This window comes from Aricia agestis, chromosome 4, assembly GCF_905147365.1.
Source record: "Aricia agestis chromosome 4, ilAriAges1.1, whole genome shotgun sequence".
Taxonomy (NCBI): Eukaryota; Metazoa; Arthropoda; class Insecta; order Lepidoptera; family Lycaenidae; genus Aricia; species Aricia agestis.
In genome coordinates this window covers 660,769-683,457 of record NC_056409.1, presented here as the reverse complement: position 1 = coordinate 683,457, position 22,689 = coordinate 660,769, and the positions used below count along the sequence as shown (strand labels likewise).

The window sequence follows — 22,689 nt, the reverse complement described above, 5'->3', positions numbered from 1 at the left end:
TGATTTATTTACATTTCTTTATTTTCATATTTTAATATTATTATATTTTAATTTAATTAACAGTACCTTCTCTTCATTGCGAGCTGTAGCTATCACTGTTTGTAGAATCTCAGGGTACAGCTGTTTCGCTCGGGTTGTTACATTGCTTGGTACGGTATTTAGTTGTTCTTTTAACGCCTCTATTACGACTGTAGCCTTCTTGAGATGTGTTGCAATTTTAAAACTCAGTAGGGGATTCTGCGTCACCACTTCCTTTGCAAAGGTTCCGTGCATGGTTATACTGTATAAGATAAAATAATAGTGACTAGAAATAATGTACTTTATAAATATAATTTTAAACCCGTGTTTAAAAAATGTTTTTACTTACAGCATATGCTTGGAAAGCCTAGCTTTTTCCGTTATAACTTTCATAATCTCTGAATTTTTGGACACATTTAACACTTTACTCCAATCTAGTTTTGGTTTTTCAGCGCGATCCATTTTAGTCAGTGCAGTTGTGAAGTTTTTCAGTACTTCGAAATCTTTGTCTATTGTATAAAGATAATCAGTGGTGTCCTTTCCGAGTGCTTCTAATATAAATATTGCTGCCATATTGTTAATCTGCAATGAAAGGTTTTATTTTTTTCTCAGATTTAATAATAATATAATCATAGAATATAATATATATATACAACTTGATGAGTGGCAGTCTTCCACAGTGCGTTTTTCGCGTAACTTTCTGCCGCGCACTGTAAAACTATGGAATGGGCTGTCACCAGCAGTATTTCCGGACCGATACGACCTGCAAACCTTCAAGAAAAGAGCGTATACCCTCTTAAAAGGCCGGCAACGCACCTGCAGCTCTTCTGATGTTGCGAGTGTCCATGGGCGACGGTAGTTGCTTACCATCAGGTGACCCGTTTGCTCGTTTGCCCCCTTATTTAATAAAAAAAAAAAAAAAAAAAAAAATATATAATATCTGGACGCTTCACACCACGTCAGTCTGGCCCCGTGCTAAGTACCTGAAGGACTTGTGTTACATGTACCAGACAACGGAAATATATTTAATACTTTTATACTTACTACACATATATTTAAGATTTTTATTATATCATACACATATTTAATACACATCCAGACCCGGGAACATTGAAAACTTTTTGTTCCGTCGGCGGGATTCGAACCCGCGATCTTCAGCTTGAGCTGCCACACACTCAACCTATTGAGCCACAGAGGTCGTCAAGAGATTTACATTTGACTTTAACTATACTTACATTATTCTTAACCTCCTTGATTCCAAAGGATTGAAGCAAGTCATTGGTGAAGTTGGCCCACGCGTCGGTACAAAGCTGAGTCTTTAGCTGCGTTGAAGTATCATGTGATACCAAAAAGAACTTCTCAATACGATCTGTGTCACAAAACATCTGTCGCGGGCTGCCTAGCTTGGTTACCATTATCTGTAAAATATGTTTTATTATTATTTTTACTTTCTTCTGTCGGTAAATGTAATTTATATAATATATTTCTGTCGTTGTTTTCATACCTGAGTTCTGTCCACATCAGCAAGGGCTTCTAGTCCATTTCCAAGCACCGCCGCGGGCAAGTTAAGTAAAATTTTAACACCCTCGGGGTTCCGCAAGGACGCGTTGTAGAGCCACTGTTCTATGTTTATGTTAATGTCAATAACTTTTTCTGCGCCTTGCAACAGCTTGGCAAGCATCGTGGAGTACAATATTACCTCATGTTTGGCGTCGTTGGACAACCATTTGATGAAAACATTTGCCACTTGGGGTAATCTGAAATCAAGTTAACGTGTTATCTAATAGTTTCTTGCATTTCGATGCAATTATTGATACTCTTCAACACTTACTTGAATATGTTAATTTATTGAAACAATATCGTTATTATTTAGTTCTGATTCAGAACTTTGCAGGGCTCGAAATCACTGCGCACTCAAAAGCCCTGCAAAGTTCAAAGATACCTTTAGAAAAACTAAATTCTATATTCTTATCTACACACGCAAACGCAGTGATATGTACCTATTTACAAATTGAGTACTCACATTTTAAAAATGTCAAAAGTATCGCTCTCAATCAAATCAGTGATAGCATTTCCTATACTGTCTACCGTCTGATATATTTTCCCAACTTGCGCCTTAATCTGTGATCTGATACTAGTCTTGACCTCAGTATCCTCGTCATCCGCGTTCGTTCTCGATTTCCTTACAAAGCTACTCAAGTACTGCATGCCAATGATAGTGGTGTCGGCGACCTCTCGTATAGATTTGTAGGATTCGGTTTCACCAAAGGTGGGTTTGAAGGCCTCCAACAACCTTGTAATCCTGCAATAGATTTTTTGATAATAAAAAGCAATTTTGTGACTGATACAATCTTCTCGGTATGAAATATCATAATGCCTTTATTTTTGCTTACATAGTCAGGTTGATGTAACTGAAGTCGACGTCTCGACCGGAGAAGATCATGGGCAGCTCGGAGGGCAGGAAGCTGTCCAGCGACGTCATCCGCAGCGCGCCCGCCACCATCTCCGCGATCCGCACGAGACGGTCGTCCTCCGATAGCTTGTAGTACATCTCGCCGAGCTACAATACATGATGGTGATACTATACATTGTGATGCTAAAGTACCTACCATCGAGGAAATTGACCTCCACTGACCTCCATTATTTAATTCACATTGTATAATGGAGGTCAGTGTTTGCCGGCTGTGTTTGATGTAACGCGACCAAATTACGTAGGTCCCCCATCTGCCTTTCCTAGGAATCAACTTCTCTGATACATAGTTTGATACATAGACTCTGATACATAATGATGTTTGATGAGCCAAACTGACAATTCCCGAAGCTGGTGTGCATCAAGTTTTACGTTCATGTGAAATGGAATGTCATCTGTGTATAAACAGAAACTAAGATGACTTTAGCTAATAATAAAACATCTAATGATGGTAATAAACTATTATGATATTTCATAATAGTGTAAAATACAAAATATTATAATGAAAATGCCAAATTGAAACAGGTAAAGCCAGTCATAGGTATCAAATGGTTTTTATATTCAATTAGCATGTCTATTGACGATCACGGATCAATATATAATATTATTCCAAGACAATAAAGGAGGTGACAAAATATGTTAAATAAACTAACTATTATGTCCTAATCGAATTAGTATGAGATAATTATGTTGTTTTGTAATTTTCATATTTGAAAATTCTCGAAAAAATTTGCAAAAATCGACATGAACAAAAATCGATTAGATAACCGCAGCTTTGCTTAGAGTTCTAGTGCTAATCATGGACGTAAAAAAGTGTGTTAGTAAAATTGACGGATTGCCATGATAAAGTGCATGATACATTAGTATGTAGATTAGTTAGGTTTTTTTGTTTTAATCATTATTTTTAATTATAATTTATAACATCATAATATTAAATCAATATTCAATTTTGAAAGAAATCAAGAAAGAAGATTATAATACTTTCAGCTCATGTATAGCTTAGATTTCTTTCGAGCTTTTTTAGCGCATAGTTCAAGAGGTATAAACATTTACCATCTGCACGTATTTGCCCAGGTCCATCTCGAACAGCAGGTCCATGACGAGGTCCTGCAGCAGGCCCTTGTCCGCCTCGCACAGCCGCCCCACCAACACCTGCAGATGCTGCCCGTCCTTCACCTTGAGAGCCCGAGACATGGACCCTCTGTCGCATACTTCGATGCCCCCTTTGAAGAGCTATAAATGCAAAGACTCATAAATTATATTAAGGGGCGACTAACCCTAAAGTGTCGATTTTATAATTCATTTTTATACTTGAAAATAAGTCCCGAATTGTTTCATTTTATAAAATTAGATACTACATTATATTTCCGAGAATTCGATCTGAGCAAAAACACAATATCTTAAAATTTTCTCGATAGAAAAAAATCACAAAGATGCATCTAATTTTCAAGAATTTTTCATTTATTGCCATAACCGTGCATTGAACTAAGTTAATATTTTAACACATTGTATAAAATTCTATCATTGAGAGATCGACCTAGCGGATTTTTAAAATGTTGTATATTTATCGAGTTAATGAGAAAAAAACTAATTTGGCGATGAATCCGCGTCGTTCTTCTTCACCTGGCATATGAAAGACGGGCGTGAGTATGACGATGTTTGATTTTTGGGGTTAGTCGCCCTCTTAAATTTAATAAAAAAACGTTTTGCTTCGCCACGATTCGGTGGTTTCTATTCAAAATCTACCCCTAAATTACCTTTTAACTGTCGTTAAACACGTAAGGGAGCATACCCATACTACGTGACCTACTTTTTAAGATTTTTTGACCCCCCCCCTCCCGAAGCGATTTCGCTTCGAAAATTAGCCATTATAATATTTTGTCGTTAAAAGTAAATGACAAAAAACTGTTATTGTGGGATATCCATAAGAGGTCCATAACCATTGCGGAGTTTTCTGTAGACCTTTTCAATGTGTACAGTACTTGGTACATTATTTTGATAAATCTCGTAGGGTTCAGCTTGCGTTTGCAATGTAAGCGTAATAAATGTAATTATTTACGACATCACATTATGCATTAGAAACCCCAACAATAACAGCATTTCCCCACTACTTAAGAAATGTTATTAAACATTCCTCTTGAATAACAACAATAAAACCGCATCAAAATCCGTTGCGTAGTTTTAAAAATTAAAGGGAACAAAGGGGCATGAGGGTAAAAACGTTGTTTTATAATATTTAGTGATAGTCTAAAATTACAATAGAACAATCAGAGAAATTAATTTCTAGGCAGATGGCGGACCTAAGTAATTTGGTCGCGTTTAAAGTTAAACCCAACCGACAGATCACAATTAACATTGAATTGACATGATCCGACTACATGACGTTGGTCTGTCAACTGCTTAGGAATCAATTTCCTCGATGATAGGTACCTACTATTTTAGTCACGACTGTAGTTCAAATTGTAATCGAACACCAAATATAGTAAATGTGATCACCAAACATCAATATGTCTGAAAAGTGACAACAGTGCCTGTTTTTTTAATGGCTGTTGGCTATAAATAACCATAATAAATGCCAGTGTCCAGTATTAAATGACGAGAAAACAATTTTTCGTATGACGTTTCGCTCGGCGAAATTGACTACGTGACAAAACTCTAGACCCCCTCCCCCTTCTCGTGACCGAGCGTAGTATTTTGAAGACCCCCCTACCCCCCCTAAATAGGTCACGTAGTATGGGTATGTTCCCTAAGGTACGCAACATCTTCGTCTCGGCAGTTACTGTCGGTAGGCCTAAGGCATTTTAATTGTGGCAAATAAAAAAAATTTTGTTCAAATTATGTGACTAACGTTGGTATCGTGAATAACACTCAAATTTTTTAACAAACAAAAGAGGAATTTAAGTTAATACTCACAGCATCAATACCAATCTCGGCGTCCATGATACTGCCCATAACATATTCGGGCACGCCGAGCTTCTGCGACAGGTAGCGCTTCACCCGCGTGGGGTTGCGGAACAAGTCCTTCACGAACAAACCCTTTCCTGAAAATTATGTTATCTTTTTTATAACATTCTACTGAACCATATATTTACACCTGTGATTTACACCAACCGGCAACCACTTCTTAAACTGTTTCCTAAAAATATGTTTTTTTTTGGACCTTTATATCATCAGAAGAGCAAAGAATTCCTTAGTATTCTTATGTTTTAACTTTTTTTTAAGTTTTTACGCTTGAACATAACCATATAATTATTATGTAACTTGGTTAAGTATTCTTATGTTTTAACTTTATAAGTTTTTACGCTTGAATGTTACCATAATATGTAACTAAGCATCTGCACTTCTTCCTTCCTTACGGTTCTCTACCCGTCGGCCATTTATTCATACTAAGATGCTTTAGAGAGATCCCTACTGCAATACGCTCACTTCACATCGATCGATGAAATTATAAAGTATTTAAATATCTTGGTACTCACTGACGATGTGCAGGAAGGCGGGCGTGTCGGTGACGTCGGCCAGCGTGGCCAGCAGCTTGAGCGCGTCGGGCACCGTCGCCGCCATCCCCGTGACGGTCGCGTTGTCGATCAGCGGTGTTATATGTCGCGGTACTCACTGACGATGTGCAGGAAGGCGGGCATGTCGGCGACTTCGGCCAGCGTGGCCAGCAGCTTGAGCGCGTCGGGCACCGTCGCCGCCGTCCCCGTGACGGTCGCGTTGTCGATCAGCGGTGTTATATGTCGCGGTACTCACTGACGATGTGCAGGAAGGCGGGCGTGTCGGTGACGTCGGCCAGCGTGGCCAGCAGCTTGAGTGCGTCGGGCACCGTCGCCGCCGTCCCCGTGACGGTCGCGTTGTCGATTGGCGGTGTTATATGCCGCGGTACTCACTGACGATGTGCAGGAAGGCGGGCGCGTCGGCGACGTCGGCCAGCGTGGCCAGCAGCTTGAGCGCGTCGGGCACCGTCGTCGCCGCCGACCGCGTGACGGTCGCGTTGTCGATCAGCGGTGTTATATGTCGCGGTACTCACTGACGATGAGCAGGAAGGCGGGCGTGTCGGCGACGTCGGCCAGCAGCTTGAGCGCGTCGGGCACCGTCGCCGCCGTCCCCGTGACGGTCGCGTTGTCGATTGGCGGTGTTATATGCCGCGGTACTCACTGACGATGTGCAGGAAGGCGGGCGTGTCGGCGACGTCGGCCAGCGTGGCCAGCAGCTTGAGCGCGTCGGGCACCGTCGCCGCCGACCCCGTGACGGTCGCGTTATTGATCAGCGGCGATATCTCCCGGTAGATCTGCGTGAAACTGTACAAATGACTGATTAGAAAAAGAAATCCTCCGATTCCAGTCACATGAAGAGAAATCTCGAAATATCGAGAAAAAAATCTAACAGGCTTGGTATTTCTTGTACATGGAATCTCGGAATCGGCTGCAACGATTTTCATGAAATTTAGTATATAGGGGGTTTCGGGGGCGATATATCGATCTGGCTAGGAATCAATTTTATAAAATGTCTTTTTATTCGTGTTTTATCGATAATCGATAAACTGAAAAATAAAAAATATGACTCTCCCTAACATCTATTGGTGAACAATAATACTATTTTGTGAGCAACTAATTGCTTTAACGACACAACAACAGCTAAAGCTATTCCAGCAGATGGCGTTGTTAAGTAACACGAAGTCAATGAGTGTTTGCTATACCGAGCAAAGCTCGGCAAACCAAAGTGTTACATCAAGCTTCGCGTTGAATTACCTTATTAGTATATTCTAAAGGACAAGGAGAAATTTTAGTACACACCATAATATTGTTCAGAATTTAACTAGATTACAGGCATGGGTGTACAGGTGTAGTTTGCAAGTTTTCTTTAGTTATAAATACTGATAAACACGGTTATCATAACTCTTTATAATAGTAGAGGAGGGGAGGGTGCTATTTTTGTAGTCACTCGAGCGTCATGGAGACTTAGTAGGTTTTGTACATTAGATAAAACTTATTAAAAAAATAATAAGGTTCAGAAACTGCAGCCATTTTAAAGTTTTGTAAAAGAAAATATATTCAGAAAATTCCTTATTTAAGTCAGTTATAAATATATTTTAGACAGCAAGGACATCATTTAGTTTAGTGCAAAATATAACATCTGCGAAGCTTAGTTAGGAAAATATAAAACTTTACTTTTTTATATTTTAAAATGTACCTACAGGCTTACCAACCCTTTGAATCGTCAGTGCTTTATATGGAAACTTCTTTGGGGTATACTGAACATCCAGTCTTAATCTGACAGATCCGATGACATTTCAATGTAAAAAAAAAAACCCACCACATGAGAAATCTGATTTCTATACCATGATAACTAGACATGTCGGACGCCTATACAAGCTTAATCTGACACGCTGGAGCTACTCCCGAAATCCCCTCTTCCCCTCCCCAACTATAACGAAGATTTTAGATAATATCTATGACTGCAGCTACGTCCTCTAGCCACATAATATTATCAATTATTGTATTTCTTCATAATATATTTTTGTTTGACGCTTTCTATTAACCGCATCGTGATATTTTGTGGTTTTACGGAAACTGAGAATCAAATGTCTGCATTGGAGGTTTAATAATATCTCTCGTATAGCCGCAACTGGTATTAGTATACATTAAAATATGGATGAATTAAGTAAATTTAAAATTGTAGTACCTATTAAACAATGTCTTTGAGATGCGTTATAATCCTACTAATATTATAAAGGTGAAAGTTTGGATGTATGTATGGATATAATATGGATGTATGGATGTTTGTTACTCTTTCACGCAAAAACTTCTGAACGGATTTTAATGAAACTTTACAATAATATAGCTTAATACACATCAGAATAATATAAGCTACAATAATTTTCTTAACATTCAAAATGGAGGAGGTGTTATGTTGGTTCTTTTTATGTTCAACGATTACTCCGCCGTTTGTGAACTGATTTTCAAAATTTTTCTTTTGGTATATAAGTTATCATCCCAATTTGGTACTATATGCACAAAAGTGGTGACCTGATGAAGGGATCCATTAGAAATCGAGGGAACTCCTCAAAATTTATATGGAAACATATGGCGACTTAGGTTTCGTGAGAAGTATTTTAAGCATATGCTACCAACAAGTAATATTTTGCACCAAGTTATACTATTGTTCGGAAGGTGCTGAGAGAACTCCTGACTCTTTACAGATACAAGGAGTTTTGACGTTGTTTTAAGAACGGAAAGCATATGCTATCATGCAAATTATATTCATCATCATCATCACTATCATAAACCATTATAGAACCATGTATCGTCTCGTTTTGACCCTATTATTGGTACTTTTCATAGTCTTTTATTCTGTCTGTCTATGTCTTTTATTAAACGCTAGACGTATAAATATACATTTCCACACACCTTTAGACCAAGACTTTTCATTTCGTCTTATCACACAGCATAATCCAAACACAACAATTTTTACATTGTAATTTGGAACTAAACAGGATAAAATATTTGTTGTTCTTAAGGCCCTGTATTCCCAAAAACGGACGATTTTCAAGATTTAAAAGTGACAGTAGACACAAAAATATAGTAATTTAAATTCTGAAAAAAATATATGCGTTAGTTAAGGATCTAACACAGTGGAATTTATATTCCATTACACAATATCATGAATTTCACTCGATAGAAAAAAATCCCAAACTTGCCTCTTCTTTTATCGAATTTTCCATACTATGTCCAAATTATTTGGAATTTTCAGATAATTTTTGCACTGAATTAAAGACAAAGAATATATCTAGGGTGATTCGTTTTTTTCACTCGATTTAATTGACGTATAAAAAAACGACGATCAAAAAACTATACAATAGCAGGCGCAAAGGTTCGGCTGGTACGCTTTCAGTCACACACTTTTTTGGGAATACAGGGCCTTAAGAGGATTCCACACCGCCACTTTTTCCATACAAACGTTGTCCCCTGTTTCCTCCCTGGATAATGCTAGTAGAGTTATAATTTTTTTCCTGAATATCTACGGCCACTAATACAATGTCCCTATGTTTTCTTTTTTTTCATAATTTAATTATTAAATAAGATATGAACGTTCAAAAACCCAAAAAAATGGCCAGATTTTCCACTGTGTTCAAACGTCCAGAAAACAGATTTGGATAGATTATACAAAAAAAGCAAAACATAGGAACACAGCTCAAGCCTTTTTTTAATCTTTAATGAAAAAAGTACTTAAATCGGTTAAGTTTTAGAGAAGGAATCAGGGGACAACGAATCGTTGATTTTCTGGATTTTCTGCAGTTGTCTCTATCGCGTTCTGCGGTATAGGCTTGAGGTAAGGGAGACAGCTATAGATATTACACGTACTTTTTTTTCATTTCTCTAGCCGCTGTGGTATCCTCTTAATTCAAAGTTCAAATTATTTTAATCCGCGAACGTGCAATTTTTTTTTGTACATTGAGGGGCACAGGCTTAGCTAGAGCCCAAAATGATGTACAAAACAAGTATCACCAAGGTAGATAAACTACAAAATTGAACAATAAATCACAATACGATGTTGATTAATATAAAAATAATAGTCATAAAAGTTTCCCAGAGGCAATAAACAAGACGAAAGGAAATGACGTTAGACGATTCTCAGTGCTGATAGATGTTAATTGATATGTTACAATTATTTATAACAACTGTGTAACAATTTAACGTGGTACCTATAATACCATCAGAAAAAAAAATTGTTTTCAATCGTGTTTCATTAAACAACAGAGAAAACCATCTGTTGCGCCAAAATAATGATTAAAACAGTGGAGCGCCCTGAATCAAATATTCTCACTCTAAATCACCCTTTCCCACAGTGGGCGATAACGCTCCCTAGTGGGTGCTAAAAGCCTAAAGGGGGGCGGTGTGGGACCCAGAGAAAATATCGGCCAAGTGCGAGTTGGACTCGCGCACGAAGGGTTCCATGCTATTATCGAGAAAAAATAGGAAAAAGTAAAAGTCCCTTACTTTTAATAAAGATAAGAAAGTAGGTAAAACAATGGGGGGGGGGGGGGGGTATAAAATAATATTTTGTTCTTAAAGTGGGCAGTAGACAAATTAGTTTGGGAACCCCTGCTCTAAATTGTTGTTCTTATTTAAAATTCATTCGAGTAATTTATTTTACGGTGGTGCAGGAGCGAGAAAAATGGTTGATCTTGAGAAGTCCTTCTGGATGAAGGACCTCTCAGGATCAACCATTTTTTAGGACTAATATTGAATGACAAAGAAAATCAAAACCGTGTTAGCACTCGCCTATTCAATAGGTATTATTTAAATATCTGTCAATTACAATTTACTAAATACAAACATTTTATATTTAAAACTAAATTATTTATTTTAAAGTTCCTGTAAACAAAAGCAGGCTTTTAGGTTAATTGTGTTAACTATCTCTGGGTCTACGTTAGACCGTCATTACTCATTACGGATATGAATTATTTCTTTTTAATTGTTTTATAACAAAGCCTTTGAAATTATTTAAATTATTCACGTGCTTAGAGCTAAACAATAAACATCATCTTTCAAACATGACCAATGTTAAATTAAATCTGCGGACCACTAACTTAAGGTAAATAAAGACCTAAGGAATTTGACAAGGCTATAATCTAACTACAACAATGTCTAAAACTGTCTCTCTTTTGTTTAATTCCAATCAATCACAAAATATTTATAAAAATGATGACCGTCTCACTTGTTATTACACAATGCCACTCCCATATTTTAACGTCTGGCATAATTTGTGGATCTCCCCTGGAACCCATACTAATCTTAATATATATATTTCTTGTGTGCGTGTGTATGTGACTGAACTCCTCCTAAACGACTGGACCAATTTTGATGAAATTTTTTGTGTGTGTTCGTGGAGATTCGAGAATGGTTTAGATTTACAGTTTGGTCTACTGGAAAATGTTTTTTCAATTAATTTCTTATTTATAAGGAGTTGTTGATTTTGGAATGTTTTACATTAGATCCGGCGGACGGCGCTATCATCGCATTCAATATTATTCTATTTCAATTTTAGTTTGTCCTGACAGATGGTGCTACGATTAATTTGAAAAAAATTTTGTTATTCAATTCATGTGCTGATTAAAATATTAAATGTAATTATTTTTTAAAGAGTTTTGAAGTGTGTATAAATAATTTTGTGAATTCAGATGTTTTTTTAGTTAATTTTTATTTGTAAGGAGTTTTTGATTTTGGAATGTTTTACATCAGATTCGACGGATGGCGCTTACTCCGCCATTTGTTAACCGATTTTCAAAATTTTTCTTTTGGTATATAGGGTATCATCTCAATTTAGTATTATATTCACAAAAGTGGTGATCTGATGAAGGATCCATAAGTAATGAGGGAACTCCTCAATATTTATAGGAAAACATGTGGTGACTTCGGTTTCGTGAGAAGTATTCTAAGCATATGCTACCAACAAGTAAGATTTTGCACCGAGGTATACCTGGTATACCGTGGTTCGGAAGGTGCTGAGAGAACTCCTGATTCTTTATAGATACAAGTTTGGGAGTTTTGGCGTTGTGTTAAGAACGGAAAACATATGCTACTATGCAAATTACATTCATCATCATCATCACTACCATATTATACTATGGATCGTCCCAATATTATTATAAACCTGAAGAGTATGTTTGCTTGAACGCGCTAATCTCAGGAACTACAGGTCCGATTTAAAAACTTATTTAAGTGTTAGATAGCTCATTTATCGAGTAAGGCTATAGGCTATATCTCTATCTTAGCGTGATAATTCACGCTAAGACTAATTCGACCGAAGAAACTCAGGAAAATGTGGGGAAAACGGGGGAAATATTACAAAGGGTTTATCTCACGAACTACTAGAGCAATTTTTATGGCAATATTTGGCACAGATATAGAGTAGACCACGTGAAGGGAGTAGGGGCATAAGCTATTTTTTATGGGAAAATGTACGGTTTCCGTAAAATTCCTAATTTACGCGGGCGAAGCCGCGCGGGACATCTAGTATATATATATATATATATATATATATATATATATATATATATATATATATATATATATATATATATATATATATATATATATATATATATATATATATATATATATATATTTTAAAAGCTTGTCGCGAGACTTTACAATCTATCAGTACTTGATAAATTTATTAAAATAAAAATATAATATCAATTTACTCAGTTAACCTTTACGCCGAGTGAACCATTTATTTATTTACAAATCGCGCGACAAGCTTTTATTATCATGCAAATTGTATAATATATTGAGGATTATAACTTAATAGCTAAAATTTTTAAGGAGTTTATTTTCTTCTTTTTAGACTATTTAAATAAAAGCTTTTTTTTTAAGTTTTTTGTATATTATTTATTACAAAATATAGGTAGTAGTCCTAATGTCGTTGCAAGTAAGGTCGAATTTCGACCATTGGGCGATCTCTAGTATTTTATATGTCTGTCTGTCTGTTACCTCTTCACGCCCAAACCGCTTAACCGATTTTGCTGAAATTTGGTACGGAGATACTGGGAGTCCCGGAAAGGACATAGGATACTTTTTTTTTAAATGTACGGTTCCGCGAGATAAACGAATTCTGGCACAACGGAGTTGCGGGTATCGACTATCGACATAGTTAACTATAAACAATGAAAGATAATATGAGAATGCTGCTGGGGATTCCGAGTGTTTCAACATCTAGCATCACGCGCTAATGTTGCGAGTGATTTTCCACTACCAGTGGAGGTCAAATTCTATAATTTATTGATAACACCATTTTTGTTTTTGCTTCACAAGTTTTTATGCGTTGTGACGTGTTCAGACTATTTTACATTTAAAACGTTTACTCCCATAATCCATTAACTTCTATGTACCATAAATGGAAGCGTAACTTACATTCACATGATTATTATTGGTGTTAGTTCTTTTTTTTATTATTTAATGGTTTTATTTGCTGCATATTAATTTTACAACGTCTTACAAAAGCTTTAACTTTTCAATTTTGTATTGCTTTTAAATCTTGTGCTACGTCAAGTCAAGCCTGAGTACTGAGTCAAATGCCTTCGCCAGTTTCGATAGCGAAGTAAGATTTGACTAACAACTTCACTATACAAACTGGCGAATGCACTTTGAGTAGGGATCCTGTTTTGTCTCGCTCCGATGTCAATCTATCCGGGACTCGGGATCGGGACTGTGCCTGCCTATATACTAAGTTTGTTGATACCACACTTACAGCACTGCATTGCATTATTTAAAACAGAATAACGCGACAGTCTTAAGTTTCCGGAGTGCCTACTGGAGCGCGGAATACGCCTGTGCCCAGTGCTCTGTATCATACAATTTCGTACACTTCAAGTATCCTACTGCAGTTCCTAGTAGGTAAGTATCCTACTGCAGTTCCTAGTAGGTAAGTATCCTACTTCAGGTATCCTAGTGTAGTTACCGTAATGCGAAGTGTGAACAATGATTAGTTTACCTGGCATTCTCATAGGGGGGTATTTCCTCATACTGGTCCAAGGGCTCGCATTCGTTGTTGACGCTACACACGAACGACTGCAGGAACGGCAGAACTCCAGCGCTGGGCAGCGCACGCGCAGCGAACTGACCTGCACAACACCACAGAATACATATTAGTACACACCACACACATTTTCACCAAGAACAGGACAAATGTAAGAACTTATGGACAAGTGTCAGTGATGTTAAATTTCGCGTTGAATGTCCAGACAGTAACCGATACCGATGTGACTTGAAAGAAGACTTGAAGAGGACTTATAACCAGTTCCGGGTGTTTATAATCAGCAGCGCCTGGACATCAAGACACATCGGTATATTGAGTACCTCTGCCCCGTACCAAAAACCAGATCATGATGAGATGTGATCAGATGGATTCACCATCCAATAATTTATTTATAAAACAATGTTCAACTTTCATAATAATAGTAGGAGTAGCCTTGTAAACTTTAAAACTAGGCTAGTGAGCTACTCACATGTGGGATGCTGTACGTTGTCGATGTTGGAGCGCACTATGTACAGCGACATGAGCACCAGCGCCGCCCACACCACGCCCGCTAGCGTGATCTGACAGTTGACACACACATTTATAATTATTAATTACCAAACAATGCACATAATATGAATAATCGTAAATACTCTTAAAAGTTAATCGACTTTTTTATGAAGACAAGAGAATCTTAGTCCTCGTAGTCACTAAAACCTCAATCATATCAAACCCTTGAAGCAAACTTGCGCTAGTTTGGCTTAAACCGATTTTATTTGCCACATTTTTTCAGGGCCCGGTTAGTTAGGGAAGCCAGATGGCTGATGGCACCTTGCAATGTCAATAGATGCCCAAAATACGTACACATACACTGCTCTGAATACAATGTATAATCCCTCAAATGACGTACGTTAAGGTGTAAGAAGGGTAAGGTACTGACCGGTTTCCTCCTCCGTATGAGGTAGTCCTTCCACAGCAGCAGTCGCACCTGCTGCGCCGCCGCCATCCTGGCCGCGCTTGCCCCACCATCACTGCAAAGTTACCATAACGTTCTTATTTTATATTTTGTTGTACAGGGTACAGGCTAGATACGAAGTTATTGTACTGTACCAATAACTTTATGTTGGTAGACTGAATAAACTTATACTAGAAAGTAAGGCGTAGTTAAGTTGCATGTGTGTGCGTGACGCTGTGTATTTACAGGGGCGAAGTGTAGTCAGCGGCCTCAGTTTGTGGTTCGCAAAGCTGATGTTTATGTTCTTACGTGGCCTAAACTTAAGATACCTAGTCAGGTTCTAGGTAGGTACTAAGATTTTATAAGTTTTATCGTCATCTAAGGTCTTCTAGTACATAATTATTATTATATTATATATATATATATATACTTTATTGCAGTTACATACACCAGTATGTTACTGCTAGCGACAGGCTACCGTATAATTACACTACAATGTGTGTTTAACGATGCACGTTAATCTTTAATTATTGATATTGTTTCATCTCGTCTGTGTTATATCAGGTGCATGGCGTAATGAGGAGCAACTATAATGTAAATAAAGAAAGATACGGACCAAATAAATATCAATGTATCTACATTTATTTACTCGTACCTCGTTGAGTCCTGTACTTAATCAATTTTAAAATTTTTATTTTAGAAATATGCTGTAAATTAACCAAATTATTTTTAAAAATAATAAAACTATAATTTAACGTTAATTTGAACAGCAGAACAAAGTTTTTGGGTCAGCATTATTATTTAAAAATTTGATTTTAGACATCATCTAAGATGCCTACAGACTTTTTACATTATCATAAGTAATTAGTATGTTTGTGGGTTTGTGTTGTGCAAACAATCGAAGTAATTAAGTTTCTGCTAACAATACAATGGTTCTCAGGTTACAATTTATCGGCTGCCTCTGGTCAACGACCAAGCGACATTCGTGGTTTTTTTATTTATTTTTATCATTAAAATATCAATATTTAATACATAATGCTATTAGGGACCTAGTAGCTAGGCGGGACGAAAAGGATTTAAAATAGCATAAAAACTGTTCAATTTCCTTTTGACAAAATATTACTTAAATATGATTACAACTCACAATCCTTGAAATGAATACTTTTGTAATTTTTGTCAATTAATTGTTACTAGCTGTTTGACCGAGCTTTGCTCGGTATCCGATGAAAATGACATTTTCTAGAAATGATTCCTAGCTAGATCGATTTATCGCCCCCGAAACCCCCTATATATATACCCCCATATATATATATACAAGAATTGCTCGTTTAAAGATATAAGATAATAAGCGACAGAAGCTAACTAATAAATAATAATGAACAGAGCGCCGGAAGATGTAGATAATACTAGATATATCGAGATGACCGAAGGTCTCCCTCCAAGCGAAACACTCCCAGCTAACTAGGTATACCTAGTATTTACGTCCATATCTAAGATTATAGGCAATAATGATATCATAGCTGCAGCTCTACATCTTGGTGCATATGGAACAGGCTGTATATTCAAGTTTGTTTGTTAGTTAACATTAAATACGCCGAAAACTACTGGACTGATTGCGCTAGATCCATACATTTTATTTCATTTTTTTATTTTTTTAATAAAATAAGGGGGCAAAGTCAAGCGAGCAAACGGGTCACCTGATAGTAAGCAACTACCGTCACTCCCGACATCAGAAGAGCTGCAGGTGCGTTGCCGGCCTTTAAACGGCGACATAGTCTATGTAGAGTTACATAAGAAGAGGAAAAATGGTAGGCGATATCATAACACGTGAGTCGTTACATTTTCATGCGGAAGTCGGCACCTACTACACGACAAAATTGAAGAAAAGAGTGGTAGAGGTAGAGGGGTATACCAAGAAAAACTATAGATTAGTCAACTATTAGAGAATGCTAATGTCATAAATATAGAGAACTGAAAGTGCTAACGGAGGACACAGAGAAGTGGGAGCAGCTACATCGTTATGGGTTTTGGGAAGAAGATATAGAGATTGAAGATAAAGTGTACTACGTGTAAACGTGCGCGGAAAAAACCTTTTTATCGCCAAAAATGTGACGGTTTGCACAAAATTTTATTTTTCCGCGAACGGAGTCACGTGAGACGTCTATGCTTAATGAATTACCTATTTATGAATTGAGTATCACAACTCATATTTGATTAGTTCCGGTGATGACATAACTCTAATGGTCGTTTACAAAAACGCCGTGACTTGCATCAAAATCATCAAATAGGTAGCGATGACGGCGTGTTATGATCATAATAATTAATAATAATAATAATAATAATTTATTTATTTTCTCCTTCAATTACTAGCTAGGTATTAGGCTTTGTGATAATTCGGTTATTTCCTGGTATTTTCGGTTCATTATTGTGTTACAATACCTATAGTTTTTATTAGCTTCCACACTAATTTCGTATTTTGCACATAATATTATTACCAACTTTGTACGAGTAAGTATATAGATTTTATCAAAGAACACGAACATAAAATCATACATACATACACTTTTGAAATTTGGCACAAATTATGTTCGGAGTTTGGACACTGATAAAAACTAACGTCCTTTTTTGAAGTCGGTTATAATATTGCTAATTACAAAAACTTGCAATTTTGGGAGAAAAAAATTACACGAACGTCAGCAGAAAACGATTTCCGCCACCTCCAAGCGCCGCGCTGTTAGTTATTACCTACGTTATTACACATCTCCGTTTGGCTTCTGTCACGCAAATTCATATTTAAAAGGTCAAAACGCCAGTAGATGATAATTTATCGCCACTATATCTCCAAAATTTCGCCACAATGCAGCCACCGAAAACATCGAGAACACGTCGCACTCCGAACTCATCACAACATCTAGCGTGCCCCCGACTCTACCTGCCTGAAATCCCGCCCCTTGTCGCTGGCAGCCTTCGCTAGGCCTTCCCCGGGGTAACCAGGGATCTCACCTGGTAGGGTAGACCGCCAGGGGTGACTCAGGTGAGTTAAGAAAGGCCGGCAACGCTGAAAGTAGAGGTGACTCTACCGGTCACCCAACCTAGGGACTCGTCCCGCCCCAATACCGCCTCATCTTTAAGAGGTGCAGAAGATCCCTCGGCAGGGGCTTAGCCCCGATATCGATTCCCCATTTCTCCCCTTAGGGGGAAGTGAGACATTTTCCCACGAGATACCTATAACCTCCTCGAAGTCGGTTTAAACGATCTGACCGTCTAAGTCGCGTCGCGTTTTTGAATAGGAACCTATTAAAAAACATATTTATTACTTTTGGAACAATTTTGATTACATTTGACATGGATAATAGAGAAGAGAAGCGGTCTGAAGACTCCTCCTTCGGACTGCTTCTCTTCTCTATTATCTATGTCATTCGTCTAGTGTTTTTCGCTATAAAGTATACCGCAGTTTATTTTGGGTACACAGACTCTCGGCTTAGATCTAGTAGATATCCATACTTTAATAATATTAGATATAAATGTGAAATTATGTCTGTCTGTTTGTTACCTCTTCATGCTTAAACCGTAATGAATCGATTTTGGTGTAATTTGGTATGGAGATTTAATATTTCGATTTGATGGTTATTAAATATGGATTGTTCTATTTGTAGGACAATGTTACCAGTTCCGGCCGATTAACGAATTTTGGCGCAACGGAGTTGCGGGCGTCATCTAGTAGTTAGTCCTACATGAGAATGACTTAACTGCGTTTAATTAATAAGTGATTGTAAAAATTGACCGGAAAAACATCGACATGTGTGTAGATTGTGGAAATTAGCGGCGATCACGTAGCGACGTACCTCACGTTGTGGTAACGGCAGGTTTACGTGTCTCGCCGTCATTCCATCTAATTCTTTAGATAAAGAAAGCAACCTACTATATTTTATTTACTCATCAGTAAACAATTTATCCGCCTTTTGTCTAAAAATTATTCTATAAATGCGATGAGACCATATCAAGTAGTAGAAGATAATTTATAATGTTTATTATAATAATAGATTATTGGTGTCTATTATAAAAATCATTACTCATCAGGTCAGAACATACTGATTAATGATTATACGTCTCAGTTAGTTAAAAGCGATGTCAATTACTTTGCAATTAGCAGTTGCTCTTCGTAGAGTTCTCTACTGTTACCACGTAGTTGATTTACGAAGTGCTAATTTACTTAAGCTCGACAAGGTTAATCGATAATTTTATGTTTATCCCTCTCATTTTTCCTATTAAAGAAAGAGGAAGCAAAAAGAGGTTTGAATTGAAACTAAACTGTGCAGTTTGACCTCACGATTTAAATCGATAGCCTCTTGCAGAAGTCTCGTGCAATTTTAAGTATTACCGCGTATTTCGTAACGTTTATTTGCGATAAAAACCTAAATACTGCTTATTAACCAAATATTTCAGAGAAACAATTTAAATATACATAAAATAAGCGTTAACAAGCTCCGAAGTGCTTCCTGTTGACGGCGACAACTCGAGCCGAGTTTCAAACAAGCGTTGCAGGAAGAGGTTTTAAGTTTAATGCTTTTTTTAACCGACTTCCAAAAAGGAGGAGGTTATATGTTCGTCTGTATATATTTTTTTGTATGTTCAACGATCACTTCGCCGTTTGTTGACCGATTTTCAAGATTCTTCGCTATTGTTTAGGGTATAATCTGAATTTGGTACCATGTTCATAAAAGTGGTAACATGATGATGGGATCCTTATGTAATCGAGGAAATTCCTCGCTATTTATATTAAAAACCATAATTTACCTGAATGAAATTGTGATTTCGATTCGGCTGAAGTATTTCAATTTAATAGAAAACATATTATTATGGGCTTTTGGATAGTAAATTTCACCAAAAAGTTAGATTTTGCAACAAGATATCTGATATACCATGGTTCGAACTTCGAAGGTGGTGAACAGATCTCCGGCCTCCTCATACTCGTAGATACATGTTTGGGGGTTTCGACGTTGTTTCAAGAATTTAAGGCATATGCTATATAAACATAAGATTAATCATCATCATCGTCACTACCTTTATACCTTGCAAAATCACATTACGACTATTATTATTAGTATTATTAGTGTTTTTCATAGTTTTATACATCGAGGCAGATGTCTTTGATCATTATTCCGCTGTTTGTTGAACGATTTCGAAAATTCTTTTGTTGTATAGAGTATAGATGTGATATTGAATGTACTGTCACTTCTTGGTGGAAATTCATCTTCAATTAAATAATTATACACTTTCTTGCACTTATTCCACTTTATTTTAATATATTTATTACAAAATTGTTAAATACACGACCGGTTTCGAAAAAATCATCATCAAATCGCATTTTATGAATTGTTATTATTATTATTATATTAATTATGGTTATAGGACATTTAATTGATTTACTGATATATTTAATGTAATAATTGTTTTTAGTTTATCAATTTTATAGATTCCAATACATTTAAAATTTAATTTGCGATTTTTGGTAGAAAATATTTTTTATGGTATAAAATGGTACTGAATGGTAGAAAAATTTCGTGATCCTGACAACCCATTTTTTGTTCACAAATTTTTTAAAAATTTAAAATTACCTGCAGTACACCTGATGATGATTTTTTCGAAACCGGTCGTGTATTTAGCAATTTTATAATAAATATATTAAAATAAAGTGGAATAAGTGCAAGGAAAGTGTATAATTATTTAATTGAGGCATAGAGTATAATCCGAATTTGGTACAATGATTACGAAGGTGATCATCTGATTATGGGATCTATGAGCGATCGAGGGAAATTCTTGAAATTTATTAAAACACACGTGGTGGTTAAGATGTTGTTTCTAGTAACTCAAACATGAGTTCCAAGCAAGTGAAATTTCATACGAAGGTGTTTCTGGATCCAAAGGCACTGAACAGAACTCCTGAACCTTTAAAGATAAAACTTTGGAAATTTCAGTATCGCTTAGATAACATTTGCCACAATTATGCTTAGATAACATTTGCCACAATGCTTACAGAAATAATATAATGTGAATAGTTAACTTTCGTAGTGGTTGTTTAGGTACGCATAAGGTGGTCTTGTAGATAACCAAAAAGAGTAAAATTATTATTTTTTAACAAAAAATTGAAACCGGTTTCCAAGGTAAAAACAATATTCTTCAAATGATCTAAACAGTATGAAATAATTCTTATACTTCATTAGTGCCTTTTTCAAAATTCGACTAAAACTACTACTATTTCTGCACCCAATTTTCATTCTTTTGAAGTCGGTACCGGCGAAGTTCTATGTCAAGGATCTCAGTTCTGAGCTGGTACCGACTTCAAAAAAATGAAAATACATATTTCAATCATCATAAATCATAATCATCATCATAATAATATCTATTAAGCGACTTCTTGTTTGTTTTTAGTTGATAGTTAAAACGAAAGTTTTTCGGGTACAGTCGTATTAGACATCCGAAATAACAATTTCGGATGTCTAATACGACTTGCGAGTAGAACGAAAAATGTAAATAAAACGAACTTGACCTACTGTGTAATGCGATGTTATGTCATGTCAGTGACCTTTCCCATGTTCGCGGGCCTGCATGCTAAGTCAAAATTTTACACATAATATTTAGCGTGGCGTCTACTTTTACATACGTTTAACAATTTATATTAGCCAGCCATTTATATAACCGGTTTCTTAAATAGTTAAATTGAATATCTAAACGGTTTCTTTTGCCGGAGACTAATTTATGTACATTTGATCACGGACACCGCGTTCGAGTGAAAAAAAATTATGCCCCTGAGAAATCACATTATGGAACTTACATAAATTATTTATCATGTTAACTCTGGGTTTTTTCATTCTCCACTCACAATCTTTTATTTATCGCTGGCCGCCAATTAGTTAACTATAGTAAACAGACGCAGCACATTGAAATGTCAAAATAACCTGTCGTGGCAATTTCTATACACTCAGTTTTTTGCAGCACGTAGGCGTATTTCACTTACTTATAGCTTTTGATTTGATTCCTAGAAACCTAAGCTCAAGAATACTCCCATCATGTAAGTTGTTTGTCGCTGGTTTTTAATAAGACGTTATGCAATGATTTTAATAATGTAATGATTCTACAGAGGTTGTCGTGAGCCAGCCACGATCGTGTCAATTCGACCCTCGGAATCTAATGATCGAATTAAAACCACCATTATTGTTCTGCGAATCTGTGCTGAGCATTTTCCTTCTTTGTCTTGAAGAGCTAGTTATGATAATACCTAAAAATGTACCTGCTACTGCATCGAAGCTAGAGAATAATTTAGTGGAATTTGCCACGGCAATAACAAATAATAACGATTAGCAAAAATAAATTTGACAAAAATGTTATTCCAGTATAAGCTCCGAACAGAGCTTATAGAATATAGTTAAAAAGCTTATTTTCTTATATTTTATATGAAGCAAATCAGTAATAAAGATATTAAGTATTAACACAGCCAAAAGATTATAAAATGATTATAGAAGCTCACTCCCCCTATCTCTATCGAAAAAGTCAGCAACCCTTCTCTCTTTTCAAATGCCATTAAATACACTCTCTTCAGTTCTGGAAAAAGGAGAGGCCGTTTAATTCATTTGAGCTCGCACGTGGAGGAAATTTACTCCATCGTAGACCTTTGGTGGTCATCAAAATTGGCCTGAGATTTTTAGGCCTAGAAACGCCAGTAACA

General features: G+C 36.5%; 1 protein-coding gene across 3 annotated transcripts in view; it reads right to left on the bottom strand.

Moving 5' to 3' along the window:
• LOC121726391 overlaps positions 1 to 22,689 on the bottom strand; it is a 68,423-nt gene that overhangs the window by 28,242 nt on the left and 17,492 nt on the right. For 2 of the 3 annotated variants that reach the window (XM_042113737.1, XM_042113738.1), the window contains exons 2-13: positions 14,949 to 15,039; positions 14,499 to 14,589; positions 13,985 to 14,114; positions 6,644 to 6,786; positions 5,402 to 5,529; positions 3,542 to 3,721; positions 2,412 to 2,578; positions 2,042 to 2,320; positions 1,523 to 1,775; positions 1,254 to 1,436; positions 368 to 600; positions 67 to 280 (exon numbers count right to left, since the gene is read on the bottom strand). In XM_042113737.1, coding sequence (XP_041969671.1) covers positions 67 to 280; positions 368 to 600; positions 1,254 to 1,436; positions 1,523 to 1,775; positions 2,042 to 2,320; positions 2,412 to 2,578; positions 3,542 to 3,721; positions 5,402 to 5,529; positions 6,644 to 6,786; positions 13,985 to 14,114; positions 14,499 to 14,589; positions 14,949 to 15,014 — 2,067 coding nt within the window. In that variant the 5' untranslated portion in view covers positions 15,015 to 15,039. Of the gene's footprint in view, positions 1 to 66; positions 281 to 367; positions 601 to 1,253; positions 1,437 to 1,522; positions 1,776 to 2,041; positions 2,321 to 2,411; positions 2,579 to 3,541; positions 3,722 to 5,401; positions 5,530 to 5,964; positions 6,060 to 6,643; positions 6,787 to 13,984; positions 14,115 to 14,498; positions 14,590 to 14,948; positions 15,040 to 22,689 lie in introns of those variants that run through there. The other variant, XM_042113739.1, reaches the window with a different exon arrangement.